We start from the raw sequence: 27,614 nt of genomic DNA, 5'->3' as shown, positions 1-27,614 counted from the left end.
CATGTTCTCCGTCATGTCCTATGCTAGCTTTGAGGATTAATGAGAAATAAGACTAGAAGGCAGGTTATTTCCTTGTTTTACAGAGGAGTAAGGACTTGGAAAGGCCAACCAGCCTATTTAAGGAAACCTGAACTCTAGTAAGAGGAAACCACTGATTCAAACCCAGGCCCCTTTCTTACTAAAACGTGTGTGTGCTTTTTCTTCTATGCTTCAGTTAGGTCAGATTATGACTTTTGCAAATCACTTTTCAAATTTACCTCCTTCTGAAAGCCCTAAGTTACTCGGGGGCCTTCGGATGCTCTCGCTGATTCTAGAGATGTTCTCATAAAAGATTTTAAACAAATATGCTGGTATTGACTAATTGGGGTAGAGAATGAAAACTCCACTAAGTTTTATTCTTTGATTAGTTTCATTACTCAATTAAGTTGCTGCTATTTCCTTCCATTTGTATTGTTTTTACTGAATATTGAGGCAAAATTAGCACTCATTTAAACTGTTTAATATGGCATATTTTTTATTAATTATAGCTGCTGCCTTCTGAATTGCCCCTTGGTTGCTATTATTTCTACCATATTTAATTATCCTTTGTCAAATGTTGCAGATTTAAATTTCATCAAAGATTTTATACCACTCTTTAGTCAGTAAAAAATCTCGTGTGCTGTATTTACAAGTGTACAGTTTTGTCAGCATGAAAAAAAAAAGCATTCAGATATATTATCATCTCTCTCTTGCTTCTGCCATTCCCATTCCCTAAGAGAGTGCTCCTCCTGAGGTCCCACATTTTTTTCTTTCCTCATAAAATGCATTCCACCTAAGATTGGTATGATTTTTTCACAAGAGAATAAGGACCTTGTCCCTATAGGATTTTTATTTTACTCATCCATATATCCAGTGCCTCGCACAGATCCTAGCACACTAGAGGGTTCAAAGAGACTCCCACACTCACATGGATGGATAGGCAAAGGAGGTGCCAACCAAAAAAGTAAAACTAAATAAAATTCCAAAAAAGTTATCCTAAATTGAGCTCACTCGAACAGTTGGGTAAAGTTCGCCTCTTCTCCCGACATACAATAGGGCCGTGTACTGAAAGAAATCTTAACCGATGCTTATAATCGTGACCTTGTAATGATATGGGGGTAATTCTGACTTTTGCCTCTTTCCCTTTAAAAGCATCTGTTTTGGGAAGTATTGGTCAGACTGTGGGACCTCAGAGGGAAGGTAGAGGAGGGTGGGGATAAAGGGGAGAGATCAACCAAAGGACTTGTGTGCATACTTATGAGCCTAATCAGTGATCACGGACAACAGGGGGGTGGGGACATGCGTGGGGAGGGGTTTGGGATGGAAAGGGGGGAGATGGGGACAATTCTGTGATACCATCATCAATTAAAAAAAAATATTAAAAAGAAACACATCTGTCTTATTTAGCAGCAGCCTGTTTCCTGTAGAAAGTGACCTGCACCACCACAGCAGACAAGGCACAGTCCCTCCAAGTTGTCATGGGGACGCGATCTGCCCGCTAGCGGAAGCGCGTGGACCTGGCCGGCGGGCCGGGCGGAGGAAGGGCAGGCAGACTCGAGCCTCTGCCCGAAACCGGAACAAAGCCGGCACCGAGTCCACGCGTCGCCCAGGCAACGCGGGCCTGTGCCCGCCCTGATTGGCCAGGCTCGGCGCGCGCGGCGCCTGCTGGGAGAGCACGTCCCCGCCGCCGCTCCGCCGGTTTGAACGTGGCGGGCCCGATGCGGGCGGCGGGGCGGTGGGCGGCTGCTCGGCCCCCCTCGGACGCCTGGCTCCCGGCTGACGGCAGCGCTCGGTCGCGGCCTTCCTCGGGCTCCGTGTCCGCGCTCCCGGCGGACGCCCGCGGGCAGGGGCGGGAGGCGGTGCGCTCGCCGTCCCCGCCGCCGAGCTACAGCAACTCCACCTGGTCGCTGCTGTCTCCGCTCGGCCACCGGAGCTTCGTGTTTGACGACGACGGAGACGCGGCGGATGAAGAAGAAGAAGAAGAAGTGGACGAAGATGCCCGCGACTCGGAGGCCCAGGGGGCGAGCCTGGGAGGAATGCAGTTGCGGGGGCGCGCCAGGTAAAAGCGAGGGCCCGTGCGGCCGCTGTCAGGATGCCCCTCTGTGTACCTGCGTGGCCCATGCTTATGAGTGACCTCACGTTTTCTGTGATCCTTAATCCCTTTTCAGACCGAGAATACGATGATGGCCACAATCTCACTCCCCAGATACAAGTACATAGTCTCAAACGCACACAATGTTGCTACCATTTCAGGAATTGTATGAATACTCAGAAATCTTATTGTGAGCACCAGAACTCTTCTCCAAACTTTTTTTTTTTTTTTTTTTTCATTTCAGAGAGAGAGATGAGAATCATTGTTTGGATGCCTCCTACAAGCTCCACACTGGTGATCAAGCCGGCAACCTGGGCATGTGCCCTTGACCTGAATCTAACCGTGATCTCCTGGTTCATAGCCCACTGAGGCACGCAGGCTGAGCATCTTGTCAAAACTCTTAACACCAAAACGTGGTCCACTGCACCGTAGTAGTACCGGTAGTTATTTGGGAGAAAAAAACACAAAACAAACCTGATTGCCAGTGAAGTAGACTGTCAGAAGCGGTATACTTTTTATGTCACAAATGAGATGAAGCAGAGATAGTTTAACTATGTCAAACTCATTATTCAGAGACAACCTTGGGTCTGATCTGAGCACTGAACAGTGGAATAGAAGTCACTGAATCAAAGACTGTTAGAACCAAAGAGGTTATGAAAACCATCGCAATTTGTTTATTTCTACGATTATTCCTTTGGCAAATATTTAGTTTGTGTCACATATTAGTCTACATACTGGGGACTATAAACATGGTCTCTACTCTCATGGAATTAAAGCCTAGACCAAGTTACTCATTTTACAGATAATAAAACTGTGGCTCAGAATACAAATAAAAAGTTTGATTCAAAGGCATACACCCAGTTATTAGCAGAGCTGGGTGGGCCTAGTGCCAAGCTATAGCAATTGGGTTCTCACTTTCCTATACTAGATGGCCTATTACTGGATAATAGAAATAGGAACAAATCGCCCATTCCTGTAGGAATGTGTTTTTCGGAGTCAGGGATAGCAATGCAGGTCCATTCTGGAGTAGGTTCATGATGTCATCTTCAGAAATCAAGTTACAAGTTTCTGATTATCCATCAGTGTAAGGAATAGTAGTACAGGAGATCTAAGAAATATAGACCCGTGCTTTAAGTATAAGCACCAAGATAGTCTCCTACATATAAAACATTCATAACTAGAGTGAGTGAAAGGAACATGGAACCAAATGAAGTGACTCTTATACACAGTTTTACAACAGTGAGACCTTTAAGAATGAGAAGCAAAAGTAAGTCCATCGGTGGGAATGGAGATCAGTAAGAGTAGCCATTAAGCCACTTGTTCAGACTGGTTGTAGCAACAAGAAGCAGGCCTGTGATCAACCTGATAGTAGAACTAATGGTAGAAGTAGACTGTTAAGGGGTCCATTTTCATGTGGGTCTTTGTGGGGATTCTTCTGGACTGAGCTGGCTCCAAATATTTTTAAAATAAAGTTTAAGGCTATGGAAAATACTTTATCAGCTTAGTCAACAAGACAATGTAGACACAGTTTAGCCATCTAAGGCAGTGGTCTGCAAACTCATTAGTCAACAGAGCCAAATATCAACAGTACAACAGTTGAAATTTCTTTTGAGAGCCAAATTTGTTAAACTTCTAACGCCACTTCTTCAAAATAGACTCGCCCAGGCCATGGTATTTTTGTGGAAGAGCCACACTCAAGGGGCCAGAGCTCCATGTGGCTTGTGAGCCGCAGTTTGCGGGCCATGGGCCTAAGGAATGCTGGCCCATCAAAACCACAGCTCAGCTGCTGAGATCTTTCGTTAGATTCCAAGATCCAAAGCCCTGACCAGAGGGAGCTGGACAGATGTTTATCTCCTTAGCCAAAGCCGGAATGAGCTGGTGGCAATCTAGAGCCAAGGCTGCCTTCCTTATCACAGTCCATTCCCTATAATCCAAAGGAATTGTAGATGCAGGAACTGTTTTCAAATGCTTCCGACAATGTAGCACTTCTTCTCAGGAAGGATAAATGTTGAAAAACATTTTTTTGTTTGTTTGTTTCTTCTGCCTACTGCTAACCTTAAGTTGGTGCTCTGGACAGTTTGGGGCCGAATGGGATGAGGTGAGCAGCCATGGTTTTGGGTAATCTCTGTGACTAGGGCGTAAATGTAGAGTTGCCTTTTTTCCATCCTTCACCTGCCACGGGGATCTGACTGGCAAAACTCACAGGGTAAGGCTTTTTTTGAGCTAGACTCAGGCATCAGCTGCACATGATATATATGAACTCCAGGTATGTTAGGTGTAAATAGGGCCATGCTCAGAGGATGCGCTGTCCTTTCAGTGGACTGAGTGAAACTCACAGTTGACTTCAGACAAGAGAATGAGTATTTTCCTGGAGTCTTGTTTATATGTATTGGGCCTGCTGTTTAGGGAGCTTTATCCCTGGTTTTTAAATCACTATCCATTAGGAAACCCATGTCTTAATAAAGGTTTTGGTCATAAACAGCTGCTTATCAAGCCTTTCTTGATTATGGTTAGAGCTAAATTTTGAACATGTTTGTTAAAAATATTAAGGCAAAAAATTTAATATTTAAAGTGTCATTTTCAAAAAAAACACTGATCTCACTAATTTATTCTCTCAACAAACATTTCTTAGGAGCCCTGCTCTATTCTAGGCCCTAAGGTAGATTCTTGAAATAAAGAATGAGTTAAGACATTTCAGGAATTCATAGCCTATGGCAGAAATGGGTGATCAACAGAAAGCCCAAGGTGCTTAGTCCAGATTTTTTTGCAGAGTTTCACTGTAAGGCAGTAAATAGAATGCCTGGGTTGAATCTGGAAGAGACAGTAGAAATTATCCATACTCCTGCTCCTCCTACTTCTAAATGACATGTACCAAATGTTTACTGCATGCTCAAACTGTACTCAGTGCTTTAGCATGGGCGGTCTCATCTAGTAGTAATGCAGGTAGCCACTGTTATCTCCATTTTACAGATGAAAATGGAGGCTTAAAGAGGTTACAAAATTACACTAGAAAGAAACAGGTAGAGATGCGCCCCAAACGTTTTATTCCCATGTCTCAGCCCTTACTTTGGCCGTAGGTGGAGGTGGAAGAAAGGAATTTCAGAGTTTTGGGCAAAGCTGCAAAGCACAAGAGCACGGCACACTCATCAGTCTCCCTAAGTTCAAACAAGATTGAAACGTAGAGTCTGGATCCGCCATTGGTGAAAGAAGAGGCTGGAAGATAGGGCCAATTCTTGGGCATCGGGAGTTTGAATTTCATCTTGTGGGCAGAGGAGCCGCTGAAGGACTTTGTGATGGGGAGTGTCATGATAGAAGGATGCGTTTGAAGGACACGAATCTGGCAACAGTGTGGAGAATGATTATCAATGGAGAGAGAAAGACCAGTTATGTCCAGACAGTGGCTTGAGAAAATGGGAAGAATTGGAATAGACATAACTAGTGGTTATATGGTGTGGGAGATGGGGAAGGGGGGGGGCAAGAGGAGTCAGATCTGGGTTCCTGCCTTGGCTACCTGGGGAGGTGGTGGTACCCTTCACTGAGGTAGGATTGTAAGAAAAGGAGTACAATTTTTCTTGGTGAGGAAGGGTAGTGAGTACATGTTGAAAGATGATTAGACTTGTTTGGGGTTGATTGAGTTTGATAGTGAAGTGGAGCTGTCTATCAGATGGTTGGAAAATAAAGGCCTGGAGCTCAGGAGAAAGACCTGGTCTGGAATAACTGGTTCGCACATAGAGATAGTTGAAACTGTGGGAACCAATGAGGTTGTTTTATAAGACTGAGAAGGAAAGGTACATAGAAGAAGTAAACAACACATCTGTGTGTCTTTTTCCCTCGAATAAAAATTCCGTCCTATTGAGAAATAGCAGCAGAACAAAACAAGTAAGCTGAAGCTGTGAAGTAGAAAAGTTGTTCACTGCAGTGTGTTAGGCATTTGGTTGCCTGAAGTAGGAATGAAGAGTTGAGTCTATAATCTAGTATCTAGAGCTGCCTTGGGTTCTGAACAAACCTACTTTCTCTGGGTGCTGACCAGCTTTTCCTGTTTTAGGAAGCTTGTGTATTTGGCCAGAAGCCTGTGTTCTTTATTTAGTTGCGTACTTAAGAGTTTTTACCCTCTCCTCTCCTCTTTAGCTTGAGTAAGTAGTTATTTTTCCTCAGACCCAGAAAAGACAGTTTGGGAGAGGTACATGGTAAGCTTGGTAAGAGGTAACCACACTGTGGAGAGTCATACACACACCCTGTCTGAGAACTGGCAAAAGGGAGTCAACCAAAATGCTAAAAGAATACAATAGCCATATACTATTATGTAATTTATTATTTAAAAACAATTTTATATTTAGAGAAAAAATTGAGCATTTACAGAATTTCTGTTCACCTTTCACCCATGATCCCTAATTATTAACACATTTGCTTTATATATACACTAGAGGCACGATGCATGAAATTCGTGCATGGGTAGGGTCCCTAGACCTGGGCAGTGATCAGGGCTGATCGGATTCCCCACCTCCCTGCCTCCTCTCCTCCTCCTTCCCTAGCTCCCTCAGCACCCAGCCACTGCGGCTGGTCACCTGCCATGTTCTGCACCTCTCCCGTTGGTAGTCAGCACATGTCATAGAGAGCAATCAAACTCCCGATCTCCTGGTCAAATTTCTGAGGGGACACTTTGCATATTAGCCTTTTATTTATAGATAGATAGATAGATAGATAGATATATGTATATATGTATATAGATACAGATAGATAGTTTTTCTTAGATATTTAAGGGAGGAGAAAGGAAAAGTCTGCTCCAGTATCTAATTAGGATCATGTGTTGTAATTAGTTGTCTAGATATAAGATTTTAAGAAAAAGATACTGTCATTGAAGCAAATGCACTGGGTGTCTGTTAACCCAATAGATTTTTAAAATAATGTAATTTTAGAAGATGAAGGCATTTAAAGGCAATTTATGGGTAAACTAATTCAAATATTGGAGTTCCTTTTTGTGATTTTTTTCAAATGTATATTCATATGTAATATATATATTTACTTATTAAAAATTACAGTATTGTAAATAGATTATTAAATTTTACTTTTACTGTACAGCCAAGTGAGTTTGACTGTTAAGCCAAAGAGTACAAGTGCTGCAGAGTGTCCTCTCTTTTGCAATAGTGTGATTGAATCCAAAGATACCCAAGAAGAACAGAAACAGGTGTGCTTACCAAAGAGCAGCCTGACACCATGGGAAGTGTGGTTTGTTGGCAAAGAAAAAGAAGAACGTGGCCGCCTGCAACAGAGAGCTCTAGAGGTAAAAGTAGACAGTATTCTCTCTATTTAATCCATGAGCTCAAAAAGTAGAGCTGCTGTTGCAATTAAAATGTTAATATTATCTCTCAAAACAAAGTGCATTTGTTTGTGTCAATAACTCATATTGTAGAAATAATATATGGTCATTGTAATAACATTTGGAAAATAGAGCTAAGCATAATTTAAAAAATTAAAATTTAATCTCACTACCTGAAGATAACCACTGTTGATACTAAAAGGGGTATAGCTTTCCAGATTTTCTTCTATATAATTTAAAAATTAAATATGTGCCAGTGTATTTATACAGGCACATACAATGGAGCTTCACCATATCTACATTTAACTAAAGTAAATTGAATTGAATATACTTTGTACAATTTTTAAGAAAGGAGATAAACAAAAATTGAAATAGAGATAGGAATCTACCCACATGTTACTCAGAACTTGTGCCCTAGCATGAGTTTGTGCTGAGAGGTTGGAATCTGCCTGGCTTTCAGAGGTTTTCAACTTCTCTGTGCTTCCCTGCCTTGCTTGTGGATATTTCTGTATTAGTGATTTTTCTCTCTGAACTCTCACCTCTAAGCTCAAATGATCGAGCTACCTTTTCACATGAATCCCTCATTTTTTCAACTCTTACTGTTTGTTCTTTAGAACCTGGCTGCCAAATATATTTAGATAATTTGGTATTTTCCATATCTGGACTCATTATCTGAATTCTCCCCTTTCCCATCACAGAAAACAAGTAGATTTGAATGGTGAGGGATACTTCTTGTTTTTAATGAAATAGGAGCAAACCCTTTTGTAACCTGCTTTTTTCTACTGGTTACATTTATTAATATATTTCAGTATCATTGAATATTTTCACAATGTCATTTTTAAATGGCTGGCTAAGATTATTAAAATATATTTAAAATTTATTGAATATAAGGATATAGTTAATGGGGTCAATATTGTTGGATATTTAAGTTTATTAGTAATCATGTTGTCATAAAAAGTCTTGGAACGAAAACTTCGCCCTCCATGGTCTTCCTTGGAATAAATTTTCCACATCAGTTTTGAAACTCAGGAGGCTTGGCATGATTTAAATGATTGTGGAAACCAGTACCTTCTGCTCTTTCCCTGTTCATGATACTTTGTATTCTAAAATACAGACGTATGCCTGGAAAAGTGCACAGTAATATTTGTTTCCGCTTAGAAGGCCACAGAGTTTGAGAAAGACCATATGGTTTTATGTAAAGCAGGCTTACTTAAACTTTATGCTTCATTCAATTTTCTTATCTGCACAATAAGGTTAAAATAATATGGGTCACAGGATTTTTTGAGGATTAAATGAGACAGTATAAAAAGGGCTGGTATTATTTTATTTGTTATTGATATTATTATTCACAGCCTCACTAAAACTTTTTCACTTATTTTCAGCATTAGTTTGTATTGTTGAGACCACAAACCCTCCATTACTTAGCTCAGTAGTTTCCAAAATATTTGTTCATGGTGAGAAATCTACTTTGCTTCATATCACACACACATACATATTGAAAAAATATCTTAATTTTTGCAAGACCTGCTAGCCTATTATATTCTTAAATTTTTTTTAAATTAATTTTTAGAGAAGTAAGAAAAGAGAGAGAGAGAGAGAGAGAGAGAGAGAGAGAGAGAGAGAGAGAGAGAGAAACATTTATGTGAGAGCAAAACATCAATCAAGCATGTAATCTAGACATGTGCACTGACCGGGAATCAACTGGAAACCTTTCAATATATAGGACAACACTCAAATCAACTGAGCCACATCTGTCAAGGCCTTTTTGGGGTTATTTTAAAAGCCTGTTACAACCTATTCAATTGATTTTAGAGTCACAGTTTGAAAAACACTGCTCTAGTGAGTCAGTGGTAAAGTGGAATTTAGTTTATGATATTTATGTTTATCTCTAGCCTCACTAGAAGTCACTTGTTACATTAGGAAAAGGAGTCTACCTGTCTGGTGTGGCTCAGTGGTTGAGCATTGACCCATGAACCAAAAGATCACTGGTTCATTTCCCAGTAGAGGAGGCAGCCAATTGATACTTCTCTCTCATGAATGTTTTTGTCTCTTTATTCCTTCCCTTCCTCTCATTAAAATCAATAAAAACATATTTAACAAAAAAGAACCTAAAGGTCATTTTTAGAGTCAGCATACAGTAAAAGAAATGAAATTCATAAGGGAGCCTGGGCTTTGGAGTCACATAGAACAAGGCTGAAATATTAGCCTTGCCATTCTAATTCTGTGGCCTTCAGAAAATTACTTAAGATTCTCTGAGCCTCATTCTCTTCATCTGTAAGCCAAATGTTAGAGAGTCAATAGTAAAGTGTTTAAAAGTTATGTAAATTCTTGTGCTGTCCTTGGATTCAAAACTTGGACCTTGGGCAAATTCTTAATCTCTCTTCACCTAGATTTCTTTACCGTGAAAGGGAAAAACAGTGTTTACTTGATTATGTTAGGAGGACTCCGTGAACATCAAGGAATGGCCTACTATACAGAAAGCACTCAGTAAAAGTTATTTTGTGTTAAAGGAGATAATAAACTACTGAAGATTTGTTTTGAGAGCAGACTAAAATAATGAATACAAAATCCTTAGCACATTGATTAAGCATGCAGCAGAGTATAATTCGTTGAAAGATTAAAACCTTTTCATGTATTTAGTATTAGCAATACTTATCCTATTTAATAAAGAGCTAATATGCAAATACTCCTTGTACCCTTGCCCTAGGGCCAGAGGATTTCTTCTGCCTAGCGGGGCTTGACCGGGGACCTGAGGCCATGCACCCTGGCACCAGGGCCAGGGGGGGTCCTGAGGCCATTACCCCCCTCTCCCCCCACCCCCACCCCGCTCTGGCTCCAGCCCAGGGGACCTGAGGCTGTGTCCCACTTTCTGCAGGGCTTGGGGTGGGGGTAGGGGCCTGAGGCTGTGCCCCACTCCCTGCAGGGCTTGGGGGGTGGGGGGTGGTGGTGGTGGTGGGGTGGGGTGGGGTGGGGGGAGTGTAGTGCCGGCCGGGTCTGGATCTGGAGTGATTTCATGATTTCATTTCGAGGCGGCGCGCGCATGGGTGGGGACTTGACTCTAGGTCCCACAGCGCACCCCAGACACTGAGAGGAGGGAGATTTTCATATACATTTTACTAATTTTCTTTCATCTTTGACACTTCTATTATAGAGAAAGGGCAAATAGCAATATTAAAATATTTCCTCTAATTCCCTTTTTAAAAAAATCTTTATTGTTCAGATTATTACAGTTGTTCCTCTTTTTTCCCTCCCATAGCTCCCCTCCACGTGGTTCCCACCCCACCCCATGCCCTTACCTTCCTCCCCCACTGTCCTCATCCCTAAGTGCATAATTTTTGTCCAGTCTCTTCCTGCATCCTCCACACCCCTTCCCTGCTGAGGAGTGTCAGTCCACTCCCTTTCAGTGCTCCTCATTCTGTTATATTCTGTTCATCAGATTTTTTTTTTCACTTAATTTTCAGATTCACTTGTTGATAGATATTTGTTGTTCATAATTATTATCTTTACCTTTTTTCTTCTTCTTCCTCTTCTTACAGAATACCTTTCAGCATTTCATATAATACTGGTTTGGTGGTGATGAACTCCTTTAGCTTTTTCTTATCTGTGAAGCTCTTTATCTGACCTTCAATTCTGAATGATAGCTTTGCTGGGTAGAGTAATCTTGATTATAAGGTCCTTGCTATTGATCACTTTAATATTTCTTGCCACTCCCATCTAGCCTGCATAGTTTCTGTTGAGAAATCAGCTGACAGTTGTATGGGTGCTCCCTTGTAGGTAACTGTTTTTCTCTTGCTGCTTTTAATATTCTCTCTTTGTCTTTTGCTCTTTTAATTATGATGTATCTTGGTGTGGGTGGTCCTCTTTGGATTTCTTTTGTTTGGGGTTCCCTGTGCTTCCTGGACTTGTATTTATTTCACCAGGTGGGGGAAATTTTCTGTCATTATTTCTTCAAATAGGCTTTCAGTATCTTGCTCTCTCTCTTTTCTTCTGGCACCTCAATAATTCAGATGTGGTATGCTTGAAGTTTTCCCAGAGGCTCCTTACACTATCTTCATATTTTTGGATTATTTTTTCTTTTTGTTTTTCCGGTTGGGTGTTTTTGCTCCTTTGTACAATATTTTAAGTATTCTTGTGATCCTCTAGTCTACTATTGGATCTCTGAATATTATTTTTTATTTCAGTAAATATATGCTTAATTTCTAAATGGTTCTTTTTTCACATCCTCCAGGGTCTCACTAAATTTATCGGCCTTTTCTAGAAAATTCTTGAAAAACCTTATAACCATTGTTTTCAACTCTATATCCATTCATTTGCTTTCCTCCATTCTTTCATTTGTGACCTGTTTATTTGACTCCAGATTTTCGCTGCTTCCCTGAGCTGATAGAGTGGCTTTGTGTGGTAGGGGACCTACCTATAGGGCCCAGTGGATCAGCCTCCCCAGTTACCTGAGGTGGACACTCTTGGTGCACCCCTTTGTGGGATGTGTGCACAGTCTTGTTGTAGGTAAGCCTTGATCGTTGTTGGTATCACTAGGAGGAATTGACCTCCAGGCCAATTGGCTGTGAGGATCAGCTGTGTCTATGATGGGAGAACTTCTGTGCTGGAGACACCCTTATGAGAGTGGAGCTTTTGTGCTCACTGAATCTGCCCCTTGAGTGTGTTCCTTATGTATCTGAGGAGTTGTAATCTGGATGGTCCTACTCTGACCCCTGGGTACACTGGCTCTTGGATCTCCAAGGAGGTGCTAATTTAGCCTCTGCCTGAAGTCACCCAGCAGGAGCTACAGAGAGATCTTCAGATTCCTCTTCTTTGTTTGGGTTTTGGAGGTGCCCAGATGAGGCCCAGCTGTGAAGCAAAGCAAGCTGCTGTGGGGCATTGGGCCTTCTTTTGGATGTTCTGGGTCTCTGACTCAGCTGCAGTTTGTTAGGTAAGTTTAGATTTCAAAGGACCAAGTCATTCATATTAAAAGCCTCTGCACCCAGCTTGGATGGGCTCCATCTCAGGGCTTCCCATCAGCCCTGCCCTAAGAGGCCCCCAGGTCTCAGTGTCCCTTTTTGATCACTGTAAGCACCTCTGAGAGAAAGCCACTCTTGAGTTCTGCCCGAAGCCAGACAGTCCAGTTTCTCCCCATATGATTCTGGGTTCCTAGAGTCTTGCCTGGAACTGGAGTTCAGAGTAGTTGGGAGCTTGTGTCTCTCTCCGGCTTGAAAAAGCTTGCCATGTACTCAGTTGCTAGCCCTCTCTGCGCGTGCCTCTGTACCTCTGCACTTTACTTCCGCAGCTCCTCTGAGTCTCAGTGTGCTTTTCTCTTCCCTTCTAGTTGTAGAATTTCCACTTACCCAGCCTTCCTGTGGTTCTGGATGATGTCCATTTTGTCTTTTAGTTGTAGTTTTGAAGTGGTTGTGCAAAGGGCAAGTTCAGGTGTTTACCTAATGCCGCCATCTTGGTTTCTCCTAATTCCCTTTTAATGTGCATGAATTTCGTGCATGAGGCCACTAGTATCTTATAACTTCTATATCATTACTTAGCTCTAAAGCAATTAAAATATTTTAGCATGAATTTTATTGTATCAATCATGCCAGTAATATAACTTATGGGCCAACTCCTCACTTTTTTATAAGCTTATTTTGAGCTATTGTGGTATTCATGTTCTTTTCATGCCTTTTTGTTTTATAAGTTATGCTTTCCCTATTTTTTGTTCTTATTTATTGCATTCTCTAATTTGTTTATAAATCCTATCATTAAAAGTACAATTTGTATAAGGAACAATTCATCTCAAATCTCTGTTAAACATGAGGGGCCAGAAAGTAACTTTGCCAAGGTTTTTAGTTAGTGGCAAAGATGGGATTGGATCCTAGTTTTTTACTTTCAATTTAATGTGTTTTTTCCACAATACTAAGATGTATTTTAGAAATAAATGCGTTAGACTTAGTATTTAAATTTGAATTGACCCTGGCTTGCTTTCTTTTTTTTTTTTTTTCTTAATAACTTAAAGGAAAGTTTAAGGGATAGTTGGTTATTAAAAAGACATACCTTCTCATATATTTGATTTCAGTAACAGACATTTAGATTTGTTTCAGACATCTCTATAAGATTGAGTTAAATAATTTTAACCCATCAAAATTAAGATGATAAATATGGTAAATGTTGAATATTAGTATTATGAAAAACTAACATTGGTTTTGTAGATCGTATAAATTTTATTTAAATTTTTATTATTTAAAAAATTACTTTTAACAGACTGCCCTGAATTCTCTATGGTAGGGGTGTCGAACTCAATCAGAGAAGGGGCCAAAATCTAAAATCCAGCCTAAATCGCGGGCCAAATGGTTTACTGAACAGTCATAAACTGACAATGTCATAAACTGACAGCGGAGTGCAGTGATGACAGCGCGGTGCGGGCCACATTGCAAGGCCTGGCGGGCTGGATTTGGCCCGCGGGCCTTGTGTTTGACACATGTGCTCTATGGCCTTTGTTAATTCTAAATTTTAACATTTGCTTTAGCATTTTAGTACAATCTGATCTAAATTATAGAAATTATCCAGTTTGTGAGCAACCTGGATGGAATTAGAGAACATCATGCTGAGTGAAATAAGCCAATCAATGAAAGAGAAACACCACATGACCTCACTCATTTGTGGATATTAAAGAACATTATAAACTGATGAACCAAAAGATAGATATAGAGACAGTATATCAACAAGTAGACTGTCAAATTACAGCGGGGAGGGGAGGAAGATCTGGGGGAGATAATAGATCAACCGAAGGACTTTTATACATGCATATAAGTACAACCAATGGACACAAAACTCTGGGGTGGGAGGGGATGTGTGGGAGGGGGGGAGGGGGGCAAAAAAAAATCAATAAAATATATTTTTTAAAAAAAAGAAATTATCCAGTTTGTGAATAATCCAAGGGCTTTTCCCCTGAGTTTGCCTTTGGCTATTTCACTCATCAGCCCTTAGTGAATAGGGTGGGACACAGAATTTTTGAAATTCAAAACTGTCAGTTTTTGTGATGGTTACCTTCAATAGTAAACTCCGGTCTTTGAAAGTTGACAAAAACTATTGAAATAAAAATGCTGTTTAGGATCCTCTCTGCATTTTTGTTTTCTATAATCAAGCATTTACTCTGTGGGAACATAGCTGTAATCCTGTTACAGTTCAGTGGTGTACCAGTTCTAGGGGCCTTGAGAAGGCTCCAGCCATGTCCAGAAGAGACTTGCTTGGTGGGGACAGATGGAGGCATTCAGGGTGGGAGTGCTGGAGCCAGCTGCGGAAGGGAGGGTTCTGTCTCCAAATGTGATGCGTATTATGGCGGGGGGGGGGGGGTGGGTGGGGGGAGACACGGACACAAAGTACTTGAGCGGACATCCTGAGATTAGAGCACTGTCTGGGTCAGGGGTAGGATTTTTTGCATACTTTTGGTCCTTCCTTTATCTTTAACTCTTATGTCAACATTAACTAAAATTTGTGAGCCATAAAATAGGAACACAAAGTCTGATTTTTCTTCTGATTTTTTGAGTTTACTTTTATGAAGAAGATTAAAAGGGCACATAAATATAATCAATCATCCTTTACTTATATATTTAAATTATTACTTTTCTTGAAAATAAAATTGAGGACTAAATAGGGAAATTTTGGATATATGATTGTTAGATCTGTATGCAGCCTGTCATACACACACACACACACACACACACACATGTATGTACATACATACAGACAGACATGTTTTTCCCCTTTTTATTTCCTTGCTCAAGTCCATACCTTTCCCTTACAACTCATGTACTGTGACTACGTCCTAGTCAGTCTCTCTCAGAATAGTTCTGACCCCTGCAGTTTTATCCTTTATCATTGATTTCTAAGCCATGTATTCTGGCTTAATAGTGTTCAGTTTACTCTGCTTGTTTCAAAAGAGCTTTTCCCACCTAGTTACCCTACACCAACCCATCACCCCCAATCTTTTTTCTAATCAAGCCAATTCCTCACTGTCCCTCTTATAGTGCTCATATTTGACTACTCTGGCCTACAATGTTTCTCTTCTCATCTTCCCTTCCATTTTTTTTTTCCTTTTTCTATACTTATACATAATACCTCACAATGTAGTACTCAATTCTTGTGTGTATATAGGAGATTAGTTCAGAGACTTCTGGAATTTCATCCCTGTGTCTCAGTTCATGATATCTATAATGGGCATGCAATAAAAAAAAATGTATTAAGTGAATAATCAAGGAATAGCAGCTGCAGAGGTAATGAAGAATGTTTTGAAGCCAAGATGTCTGTTTTACTCTGGAGGCTGTCGGGAGTATGATGTTTAAAAGTTGGAATTGAGTGAGGGCAATTCTTTTCTATGCAGTAGAATTATAGGACGCTAGCGCATGAAGACAGGTATCCTGTGCATCAGTTGTTCTGAAGTGCAAACCATATTTTCTTGGTGTCGGGTTTTATCTCCATGTCATGTAACACGCTGGAACTGTCTGAGAGCTGCAGACTTGCCCTTTCCACTCCCACTCATACTCAGGTAGATAGGTCTTGGGGAAAGAGAGGGAGGGAAGGAGGAATGAGGTCCAGTGGAAGATATATAAAAGTATCTGATTATTAGTATCTAAGAAGAGAGAAGAAAAATAACTAATAATTATGGTAGTAGGGTCCTTGGAGTCTAGTTTGAACAGCATTCTCAATTAATGCAGTAATTTAACTGATGAGTGACAGACTGGTGGCACTGAGCTTGTAGTTTTATTTGGCTATACCTTCCACATTCTTTTTCCTGAGGAAATGCCCAAACGTGTAGATTCCAGTGACAGCAAGGCCTATGGGATATGAATGTGGTGTTGTGTTACACTCCAGCAGCTATAAAATGAGTGAGGAAAAAAATCTTGATTTTTTTTTTTCCCCTAAAGAAAATTGAATGCCTTCTGTATGACTGAATTAAAATTTTAAATTTAGGGATTATTTAATTCCTATTCTTTATCTCCCTCAAGAATCTGGAAGCTTTTTATAACTGTAAAAAAAAAGTTGCAATTCCCTTGAGCTTCTGCCAAGAGTGTACAGTGATGCCAAAACTTATGTGTGGGAAAGTTGATTTCAATGAGGGTAATTTAGCCGAAGTTTAGTCTAAGGAACTAGTGTTTTGCTGCCAAGCAATTATTTGCATTTCTAAAAAATGACTTATACTTTTTACCAATGCTTTTTTTTTTATCATAGACTAGTTACTTAAGCAAGTTATTGTTACTAATGGTGTATTTTCTATAAAGGAAACTATGTCCTTATTTAATTTGGTTAACCTCAACCTTTTAAAAAATATGTGACTTGAGTCCTTCTATTATAAGTTGCCTTTTGTTTGAATAAAATTCACAGGAATTAACTCAGCAGCTAGAAAAAATAAAAGAAAAGGAAGAACGTGAAAAAAGAAAGATAATTGCTGAGGAAAAGCACAAGGAATGGGTTCAGAAAAAGAATGAACAGGTGAGGAGAAAAATTGCACTCATACATCCTGACACCTCTAAGTGTTCTTCCTGTGACTCCTCATTGCCTTGGTTTTTCTTATTTTCTCTTAGATTCTTTCTTTTCTGACCTGATTTTTCCCCCCCTACACTCACAGACATTTATGAAGTTTCTGTCTTCCGCCCTTTGCTCTCTGCTTCTCTCTCTTTTCCCACATGTGGTCTCCAGGTAATCATGAAGTCTGTATCTCTACACTGATCTCCTGGGGTCTTGGATTTACGACTTATGGTTGGTTTCACCTCTGAACCTGCAAATCTAAAACAACTCATTTTTGCCCATTCTCCTTGGATAGAACCTTTCTCCTAACTGCCCGAATACTGTTATTGGTACTGCTGTCACCTCAGTCATGTGGGCATAATCAGAATTCTTCTGTCATTTGTCGTCATCCCTTCCTTTCCTTTACAGTCACTCCTGTTGTGATCTCTTCCAGTCTGGTCTCATTACATCTTTCAACTTGTGTTGTTTATTTGTTTATTTTCCCATATTGGAATGTAAGCTCCATAAAGACATCGATTTTTGCTTCTTTTTTATCCAGTTCTCTAGCAACTAGATCAGTATCTGACACAATAGATATTTGTTGAAGGAATGAGTCCATACTCTGTGTTCCTGGCAGATTAATCTTGCTGAAACAGTCAAATGTCATTTCCCAATTCAAAATATATATTTTTTGTGTGATTTCTCTCTGTCTTCTGAATACCATTTTAACAATTCTAGCCTGCCTGATTAAAGACCTTTTCCTCTCTGCCCTTGGTGTCATGTCTTCTACTTGTTTTTTTGTTTTTGTTTTTGTGTTTTTTTTTAAAATATATTTAATTGATTTTTTACAGAGAGGAAGGAAGAGAGAGAGTTAGAAACATCGATCAGCTGCCTCCTGCACACCCCCCCTATTGGGGATGTGCCCGCAACCAAGGTACACGCCCTTGTCCAGAATCAAACCTGGGACCCTTCAGTCCGTAGGCCGATGCTCTACCCACTGAGCCAAACCGGTTTCGGCTTCTGCCTGTTTTTTATAGAAAATGTGGAAATTTATTGAAGAACAAGGGGATTCCCACATGGGGAGGGGGAAAGAGTCCCCCTGCCTGTGGTTTCCTTATTCTATGCTGTTGATTCTTACTGCTGTTCTTTTAGGAGTATACCCAGCATTCACATAGCCAGTCTTCTTGGAGTATTAGTTTTACTGGAAAATTTTGAGAGGAAAAAAATTTTTTTTGGTAAAGCAAGCATAGATACTTAATGGAAGAGAACATAAATTTGACATGATAGATTTCAGAGAAATTTTGAGCTTTCAGAATTCACAGGCCCCAGGGATGTGTTCATGAGAAATGCTAAGGACATTTTTCTTCTGTTTCTCACTCCATTTTTTTATGATATTTTATCAGCTTGGAAGCTCATTATATCCCCCACCTTACCTTTCCCTTCATTACCCAACTCAAAGCATTTCCTCTTACAGGAATCACTCTCTGATCAGATGCTAGAAACTCCTTCCTGAATCCTGTTCACATTAATCACTTTGTCATGTATACGTTGTGTCATGTATATGTTTTATTGCTATTTTGTATTGTGTACATATCTTCATTTTCTTGGTAATTTTAAGACTTAAGGGTAGGAATTAATGTTTATATTTTTAATTAATCACAATATCTAATATAATGCTTTATAATACAGTAGACTTTTGTTGTTGGAATGAATAAATGAACGAATGAGTGGTATCTTTAAATTTTAATACAATCTTGTATTGGATCACAAGTTAAAAATTCTGTAAATACTTGTCAGTTTGTTATCTTGTGAATATGTAGATTGATACTGCTTTTTAAATTATAGTCCAATTTTAAGAATTTAGTTAAATATTTAAATTGTAGGGCAAAGTTTAAATTTTTTAATCATAAGTTTTTTGTCCTTAATTATTGTTATAATGCCCAGTGATATTAGTAGAGTACCTAGTAAATCATTTCAGCAAATTGAAGATGACGTAGCTTTCTTCCTCCAGGTATAATAAGAAGGAAATTGGCTAGACATATGTGTGTTTAGCCATAAATGTATTTGTTCTTCAGAAGTATATCTTGATTATAATTAATTTAGCATCATTCCATAAAACAACAAGAAAGAGCTCCTTGTGAATCAGTGCCAAAATCAAAACAAGTCTATATGACCATTACCAGGCTTTGGGTGATACTTTTTTGAAATAACTGAAAAATAAAAGAGTTACATGTATACAATAATAGCAGGCTCTTTCCTCTAAAAGCTTCTCTTATCTTCTAACTCCATTAAGCTCATTTTACCATGCCAATCAAACATAGTTGTTGTTTGTCTAAGAATGTAAGATACTGCTGAGAGATGATATATTCTCTGTGTTAATTAGTGGCAGTAGATCTAATCCAATTATTTGAGAAAATTTTTTTCTTCTGGAGGGAAATGGCATGCCCTGACATCAATCACTAATTATTGAAAGCAGGATTCCACAAGGTTGGGAATAGTTCACAAAAGAACCCTGAGAAATGGAGTTTACTTATTCTGCAGAAGTCTTGTGCATGTTAAGAAATAACTGATTACTCAAATTTCTTTTTCCTTTAAAACCTCTCAGATTTCTTATTTCAGTCTTAGTTACATTTACCTCTGTTTGTAAAGACTGCTCTCCTGGTTCTTCTCTTTCTGTCTGGCATCTAGCTTTTTCCTCCTCTGTTTACATTTCATGGTGTGTGGTCCTCCGCTGCCTCCAGCCCCATTCACATTTTAGCTGGGTCTGTGGCGTTATTTTCTCTAAGTCATTTCACTGTGTTCTATCAAAAAACCAGACAAAAGGGATTTATGTATCCATTAGCAAAGCCAGTTTCTTATACTATGACTGTAAATTGTTAAATCTGTTTCAAATAAATTGCTTATCTCATCTGGTACTCTTGCATTTATGTTGTCATACTAATTCGTTCTTTCAGATTTGTTTTTGCAGTATGTTATCACATATTTTGTATAAGGGTCTTTACCTTCATGGTTTCAAAAGTTATGTAAAAATGAAATTATTTCTAATTTTCTAAAATATGAAACTGATTTCTTTAATGTCAAAAATTAACTTGGGTCAACAAAGCATATGATTGGTAACATTGTTATCTGTGTATCCTTCTTGCATTCTGCACTTTTCCTGTGTGCCAGGTACTATTGAAGGAATCAGCGTAGGGATTCAGAAACCTTAGCCAGTTGTTTTGTTAGTTTCCTCCAGTTTCAAGAAGCAGAGGTCCTTTCAGGGCTCCATCCTTTGCAAAGGGAAGATTTACTGTTGTGCTCTGTGTGGAGTAGAACTGGAATGCCAGAAAAGCTGAAGCCACTTAGTGGCTGGCCTCTCTCTCAGCACCTCCCTGTGTGCCGGCTATGCTCTTCTGGTGCTAACTGAAGGGTACTCCATTCTCTCTCCTCTAGTTTAATCCTATGAGAGCCTGTCTGGTGTGTGAAGATCTTCTTTGAGCTATAATTTATGTACAACAAAATATGCCGATTTGAAGTTTGACAAGCATGTTCCCGTATAATCAGCAGCACAGTCAGGACACAGGACATTTCCATCACTCAGATCGTTCCCTTGTGCCACTTTGCGTTCATTTCCTGCTCCCCACTCCCAACCAGTCACAGCTCCAAGGAAGCCATTCATCTGCTTTCTGTCCCTGCAGAATAGGTTTGCCTTTCCTAGAATTTTATATAAATGGGATCATAGAAGGTGTACTCTTCTGTTTTTAAAATTCCCTGTTCTATGTATTCAGATCGTTCCTTTTTATTGCTGAGTAGTATTCTACTCTATGGAATACCATAAATCGTTTATCCATTCACTACTTGATGTACAGTTGGTTTGTTTCTGGTTTGGGGTATTATGAATAAAATTCTATGACAGCTTATGTGCAAGTCTTTTTGTAGACATTTGTTTTCATTTATCTTGGGTAAATGCCTAGGAACTGAATAGCTGGGTTGTGTGGTATGTGTTTAACTTTACAAGAAATTGCCAAACTGTTTTTTAAAGTGCTTGTATCATTTTACATTCCCACCACTATTGTATGAAAATCCCAATTGCATCACATCCTTGCCAAACATTACATTGTCAGTCTGTTTCATTTTAAATCAGTTCAGTCAATATGCAGTGATACGTCATTGTCATTTTAATTTTCATTTCCCTGAGATCCAGTGATATTTATCATCTTTTTATAAGCTTATTTATTCTGTTAGCCTACTAGGACTGCCATAACAAAACACCACAAGATGAGTATGAAACAACAGAAATTTATTTCCTTAGACTTTGTGGTACAAAAGCAGCCATAAACAATAAATATGTAAATAAATGGGTATAGCCATGTTTCAATAAAACTTTATTTAAAAATGCAGGTGACAGGTCACAGGTGGACCATAATTGGCCTTCAAGCTATAATTTGCTAACTTCTGGTCTTATATAGAATTACATAGCCAAAGATTTGTCTGTATAGGCTCCTATAGCAATATTTAGTGGGCCAATTTTTTTGTTCTCTGTAACTCACTAATGGTGAAGATTTATCTAAGTATTCATATTGTCAAACTGTCCAAGAATGTGTACATTGGTGGCTCCTATTTTAGAGGGTAAACATCCATTAAAAAACAAATATTCAGAGCAATGTAACAGGTTATAATTTCTGTTCACTAATTTATTCAAATCTTTATTGAGCATGTACTGTTTACTCAGCACTGTCTCAAGCTCTGAGTATACTTTGGTGAACAAGATTTTTTTACTGCCATAATTAATCTTACAGCCAAATTGGTAAACTAAAATTGACCAGGTAATTGCAGGTATGTTATATATTTTCACAAGCCATGTAAGTGTCAACTACTATGTTACCACCTATTTTAAGAAATAACACAAATTTAGAAGATTACTGTAGATAATACTCCATCCTCATATGAGGATAATTACAAACATTCCAATTAAAATTCCTTTACTTTTATTTAAGAAAAGGAAAGAAAGGGAACGAAAAATTAATAAAGAAATGGAAGCAAAAGCAGCAAAGGAACTGGAGAAAGAACATTTGCAAGAAAAAGCAAAAGAAAAATATCAAGAATGGTTAAAGAAAAAAAATGCTGAAGAATGTGAGAAGAAGAAGAAAGAAAAGGTATTTAACCAGTTAGAATACATTACTTGGTGTTTGTAATATAATAAGTTTCTAATAGAAAATTGGCACCATCTTAGTATAAAATAAATATATGAAGCTATCCCTACTTATTATACTATTCTTAAGCTTCAGAAATGATTATGCATTTTGGTTTTTCTTAGGTTGATAAATGTTAATAAGCCTGTTGATATTTTTTCAGTTAGGTTCAAACATTTTATCATTGTTAATGCTAAATTTTGGTGGTACTTTTATTACATTGTAAATTACTATTCTATTTTAAAACAGTAAATTGCTTTTTTCTTCTTGGGTTTGATGTCTCCATACCATATCCCTGATCATGTTTAATTTTGCTCTCAAATTAGAGAAATATGATTTAATACTTATCATCAGTAAGCCATTGGGTGGGAAGCTGCTGGGGAAAAGTCAGTATAATATTTAGTTACAGAATATCCCTGGAGATTCTTTGGTCTTGTCATTTTAAGGAAAAAGAAAAACAACGTCAAGCTGAATTACAGGAAAAGAAAGAAATAGCAGAAAGAAAGTTTAAGGAATGGTTGGAAAATTCAAAAAATAAACCTCGTCCAGCTGCAAAAAGCTATGGTTATGTCAATGGAAAACTTACAGGTTGGTTTTTATGTTATGTGGCTTACATAAATATGACTTGCAGAAGTAAATATTATACATTATCTTTTCTCTTGACAGAAATAGAAATGTGTAAAAATCATTTTTCTTTCAAATCACTATTTTCTGGAAGAATATATTATAATACACCATGTTCCTGTGGAATACTACACATTTATTGTCATTCTCTATAAATTAGATATATATTTAAAGGCAATAGTTGCAAAACTGCAAAGTAAAAAAGAAAGATCTACCCTTTGAGACAGCATGGAGGGACCTGGAGAGTATTGTGCTAAGTGAAAAAAGCCAGTCTGAGAAAGACAAGTATCACATGATCTCACTCATACGTAGAATCTAGTGAATAAAGTAAATCGATGAACAAAATAGATCAAGAGACATAGAAGCATGGAACAGACTATTGAATATCAGAGGGGAAGGGTAGGAATGGGTGGGAAGAGATTAATCAAAGAATTCATATGCATATATGCAAAACCCATGGATACAGACAATAGTGTGGTGAGACCTGGGGCGGGGGGCAGGTGCGGACTAGAAGGCATCAATGCGGGGTAAAGGAAGACATGTAGTGCTTTCAACAATAAAAAATTTTTTTAAAAGAAACAAGTGACATTTTCATGTTTTTTGGATTATAAAGCCTTAAACGGACATTTTTAAGGGGTGAGTGTTCCTCCCCTTCTTCTAACCCGTTTTGAGGCAGAGCTCCCAAAGCTTTGACACATTCCTTCTGCAGGTGGAGTACTAGACAGCACATGAAGCAGGTCTGATTGGCCTTCAGGCTGGTCTGATTACAAATGGTGGTGCTTGTTTTTCTTTGTGCTTCATGTTGGAAGCTCATACCCTGCTGACAGCTGCCTTCACTTGTTTAAGTGATTTATTATTAAAAATACCCCCATTCTGTTTTGTTCACACAATAGAACATATTCCAGACTTTGTTTTGACCATGTTGGTGAAGTGTGTGTTGACATATCTATGCAGGCCGAGTGGGTTGCCAGTGTCTGAATGACACATTCCTGCTGTCAGGATCGGGCCTCTCCTACATGTCACAGAGGTCATCCTCTACAGCTACTGAGCACGGTCTGCCCCACATTTTTTCTTTCTCTGAAAAAAAAAAATCAAAATGCGATAAGCAGTGGTTTTAACCAAACAATTGGGCAGTTAAGATAAAACTTTAGGAGGGAATATACATGTTGACTAGAAGTGAATTGCTAAAATAATGGATTTTTTTGTTGCTTTTAATAAGTTTTATTCTAATAAGCATCATATTTGTCTGTAAATGCCCTTACATCTCTATTCTTAATGCCTATATCATTTTTATAAATTGTGAAATAAAGGAATTTATGTGCATATAGTGACTGCAGGATTTGAATCCGATTAACAAAATGTTTCTCCTCCAGAATTACTAGTTAGGGGACATCGTTTCCTATAACATCCTACCAATAGTACATTCCATAATTAATAAAAATTACAGCGATACTATGAAATCTTAATAATTTGAGTGACAGCAATTTATGTATTTATTATTGTTTGTTAATCCTCATCTGAGGGTATTTTCTTCATTGATCTTTAGAGAGAATGGAAGGGAGGGGCAGAGAGAGAGAGAGAAATACTGATGTGAAAGAAGGGCTGGAATTGAACCTGCAGTCCCTTCAGTCTGCGGGCCAATGCTTTAACCACTGAGAAACTGGTGAGAACCACAGTGATTTAGAATTTCAGTGATCCTAAATAGGAATCTGACTCACTTTAGCTACATATGCAATGTAAAATTTTTTCTGAAACTTTAGTGTTTAGTTAGGGGAAACTGGTATACAGTCAGTGATTTTCCAGTTTCAGGTAGAAAAATGAAGATTTGTTCAGTTTAAAGGTTCTAAACTTAAAATCTTAGTAAAATTTTAATATAGATTTTTAACATTAACATTTCTTTGGACTCTTAGAATTATTATTTACATGTTAATTTGTACTGCAATATTTACTGTATTTGGAAAGTTACTTGTTGGGAAGTATTCAACAGTTCATTTTAATTGAGTCAAATTGATTTATCAATGATATTTTTGCCCTTTAGATATTTTAACATTTTTTTAGGAATTTAAAAATAACCAGTTAGTTTTTTTTATCTCAAGTTTTGTTTTTGTTTTTCTTGTTTTGTTCTGATTTTTTAATAATTTAGGTTTTTACAATGGAAATTCTTATCCAGAACCAGCCTTCTATAATCCAATTCCCTGGAAACCAGTTCATATGCCTCCTCCCAAAGAAGCCAAGGATCTATCCGGAAAAAAGACTAAAAGGCCTGTGACAAGTCAGCCACACAGGCCTTCATCTCTGATAATTCATAAAGCCAGAAACAATCTTTGCCTTGGAACTCTGTGCACAATACAAAGATAGTAGATGTGGGAATTTGCATGCTTTTATCTGTAGATATTTAATTTAAAAATCAAAAGTGTGTTGTTGTTTTTTAACTGCTCATTGGTAGTTCAACATTTGATGTGATTATTGACAAGTTCAAATTGTTGCATTTATATATAAAGTACTTAGAATTTGGAAGATATTTTACACATTTTCATATTTTTAAATGCTTCAAGTTGATATTGTCATATTGTTTTGAAGGATAAGTGACTGACTAACAATTGTGTTTGTATTTAGCTTGGATTAAAACCACTGTGATACTAAAATCAATCAATCAATCAATCAAACCACTGTGATACCAATAAAACCAACAATATTTCTTGTGTCCTTTTGTACTCTGTTATTTGTGTTTATGCTTATAAACATAATAAGATTAAGATTAAATAATTCAAACAAGCACTTCTAAAGGGGGTGCTCAAGATAACTCAGAAGAATGAAAGTGTTAGAATCTTATAGTAATCAAAAGTAGTTTTGTTTGATGGCTTTTCTCGATGTAAATATTTTTAAATAACCAGCTGAAGGCAGTTTTATAATAAATGAGGGTTAGGATTTTGAAAGGAAATTTAGAAACATAATTTTGTCCTCTGGATCTTAGATAATTACTGTGTTTCCCCAAAAATAAGACATCCTCCAAAAATAAGACCTACTTACAGGTTTCCTTCTGAGTGAAATATAAGGCATCCCCTCGAAAATAAGGACCCCCCTTGGCTCTGTCTCAGAATGCTATTGCTAAACATGAGAGATTTGATCCACTGATTCTGAAAGAAATGGAGTCACAAGAAATTCACCAGGAAATTCAGGAATTGGATTGTTATAATGATTTTCCAGAAGATGATGACATGATTGTCAATAAATGAGTCAATTCTTGATACTGTAGGACTCACAGTTTGTCTGGTTTGTGTTGACAACTACCGTACTACCGTACCATATACAGGTAATAAATTTCCTTTATTTTCATTTAACAATAAATGTGTACAGTATTCTTCTTCATGGAAAAATAAGACATCCCCTGAAAATAAGACCTAGCGCATCTTTGGAAGCAAAAATTAATATAAGACACTGTCTTATTTTCGGGGAAACAGGGTAGTAATCTTGAGACACTAATAATATGCTGTACTTTGTACAAATATATACTGTGATTATTAGTACATTGCATTTTAATATTCAATGATAAGTGATATTTTACCTACGTTGAGAGCACAGATTTTATTAATAAATGTTAAGCATAATAGTTCAAAAGATTACTAAAATATCACTCAGCACTTTTTATTAAATTTTAAAGACCTGTATCTTTTTTAGGGGATCATCAGGAAATGAAAATTTGTTGTGGCAATATAAATCAGTAAGTTCATTTAAAAGTGTCTGTATTTATATTTCATGTTTCTGCTATTTTAGTCATTTGCCAAGTTTTTTTTATGATTAACCTGCAGTGGTGTTGATCATTGCAAGAAAACAGCAATAGGATCTTTGAAGGGTATTCATGTCATCAGAAATCTAGGAAAGTTCTATTTTGTTGAACCAAAATAGCGGAAAGATTTAGAGAGGTGACCATTTTTCTCAGAACCTCTTAGTTACAATGAAACTTACAGATGGTCATTCTACTTGAGTAAAGTCACTATATAGAAAGAATGAAGAATTTGCCAGGGCAGCAAAAAACTTGTGTGTTAAAAACATAGTGTGCATAGGCCTGAATTCTGGGCTTTTAGATACAGTTGTTATATCTAAGAAACCTTCCATACAGTAGATTAAGTCATTTAGGCACCATTTAACTATAAACATAATCCTAATAAGACTTCTCATTCTATCAGTAATTAATGAGTTTGACCAATAATAGTTGAATATTTCCTCTGACAGATGCTTTGCATATTGATTTATGAATTTAAATTGTATATTTCTTTAATTGAGCAAGCATTTACAGCCTAGCCAGGAAAACAAAGCAGAATAAATACTATAATATACTACACTTAAAATTATGTTCAACCCAGTCAGTGTGGTGCAGTGGTTGAGCATCGACCCATGAACCAGGAGGTTAAGGTTTGATTCCCAATCAGAGCACATGCCTGGATTGTAGTCTCGATCCCCAGTAGGCTGTGGGCTGAAGGTAGCTGATCAGTGATTCTCATCATTGGTGTCTATCCCCCTCTCCCTCTCCCTCTCTGAAATCAATGAAAACATAGATTTTTAAATGTAAATGTTTTAAAAATATTTTTTTATTGATTTCAGAGAAAGAGTAGGAGAGAGTGATGGAAACATCAATGATGAGAGAGAATTATTCATTGGCTGTCTGCTGCACACCCCCTACTGGGGATTGAGCCTGCAACCCAGGCATGTGCCCTTGACCAGAATCAAACCCGGGACCCTTCAGTCCACAGGTCGATGCTGTATTCACTGAGCCAAATCTGCTAGGGAGAAAACATTTTTTTTTTCCTAAGACTTAAAAATTATTTTCAGTGTTTATCTGGGAACATAGGTAAGAGATAATTCAGCCTCTGAATGGATTAACAAAGATTACAAAGGAAGTTACATTTGA

The 27,614-nt window shown here is 38.1% G+C and overlaps 1 protein-coding gene across 4 annotated transcripts; it reads left to right on the top strand.

The window, feature by feature from the left end:
* Positions 1 to 1,671: 1,671 nt before the first annotated feature.
* On the top strand, positions 1,672 to 25,411 carry CCDC34 (coiled-coil domain containing 34). 4 transcript variants are annotated; one of them, XM_084893934.1, is made up of 6 exons: positions 1,672 to 2,077; positions 7,256 to 7,391; positions 16,788 to 16,895; positions 21,887 to 22,045; positions 22,528 to 22,669; positions 24,849 to 25,411. In XM_084893934.1, exons 1-6 carry the CDS (start codon positions 1,737 to 1,739, stop codon positions 25,061 to 25,063), a joined length of 1,101 nt encoding a protein of 366 aa, XP_084750060.1. In that variant the 5' UTR covers positions 1,672 to 1,736; the 3' UTR covers positions 25,064 to 25,411. The 4 variants fall into 4 exon arrangements, with proteins under 4 accessions (XP_084750060.1, XP_084750063.1, XP_084750061.1 ...); XM_084893937.1 differs by having other exon boundaries at positions 1,673 to 2,077; positions 7,190 to 7,391; XM_084893935.1 differs by lacking the exon at positions 16,788 to 16,895 and having other exon boundaries at positions 1,673 to 2,077; positions 7,190 to 7,391.
* Positions 25,412 to 27,614: the final 2,203 nt, after the last annotated feature.

The sequence above is a fragment of the Pipistrellus hanaki genome, assembly GCF_964339955.1.
Source record: "Pipistrellus hanaki genome assembly, chromosome: 9".
Lineage (NCBI taxonomy): Eukaryota > Metazoa > Chordata > Mammalia > Chiroptera > Vespertilionidae > Pipistrellus > Pipistrellus hanaki.
Note: the sequence above shows the minus strand (reverse complement) of the source record. Positions and strands in the feature narration are given on the sequence as shown.

Bases quoted from the DNA above. Each gene is read 5' to 3' on its own strand.
- CCDC34 (XM_084893937.1), top strand. From the start codon at position 1,737: ATGCGGGCGGCGGGGCGGTGGGCGGCTGCTCGGCCCCCCTCGGACGCC. The intron at 2,078-7,189 runs GTAAAAGCGAGG...TTTACTGTACAG, and splicing joins CAGTTGCGGGGGCGCGCCAG to CCAAGTGAGTTTGACTGTTA. The intron at 22,046-22,527 runs GTATTTAACCAG...TGTCATTTTAAG, and splicing joins AGAAGAAGAAGAAAGAAAAG to GAAAAAGAAAAACAACGTCA.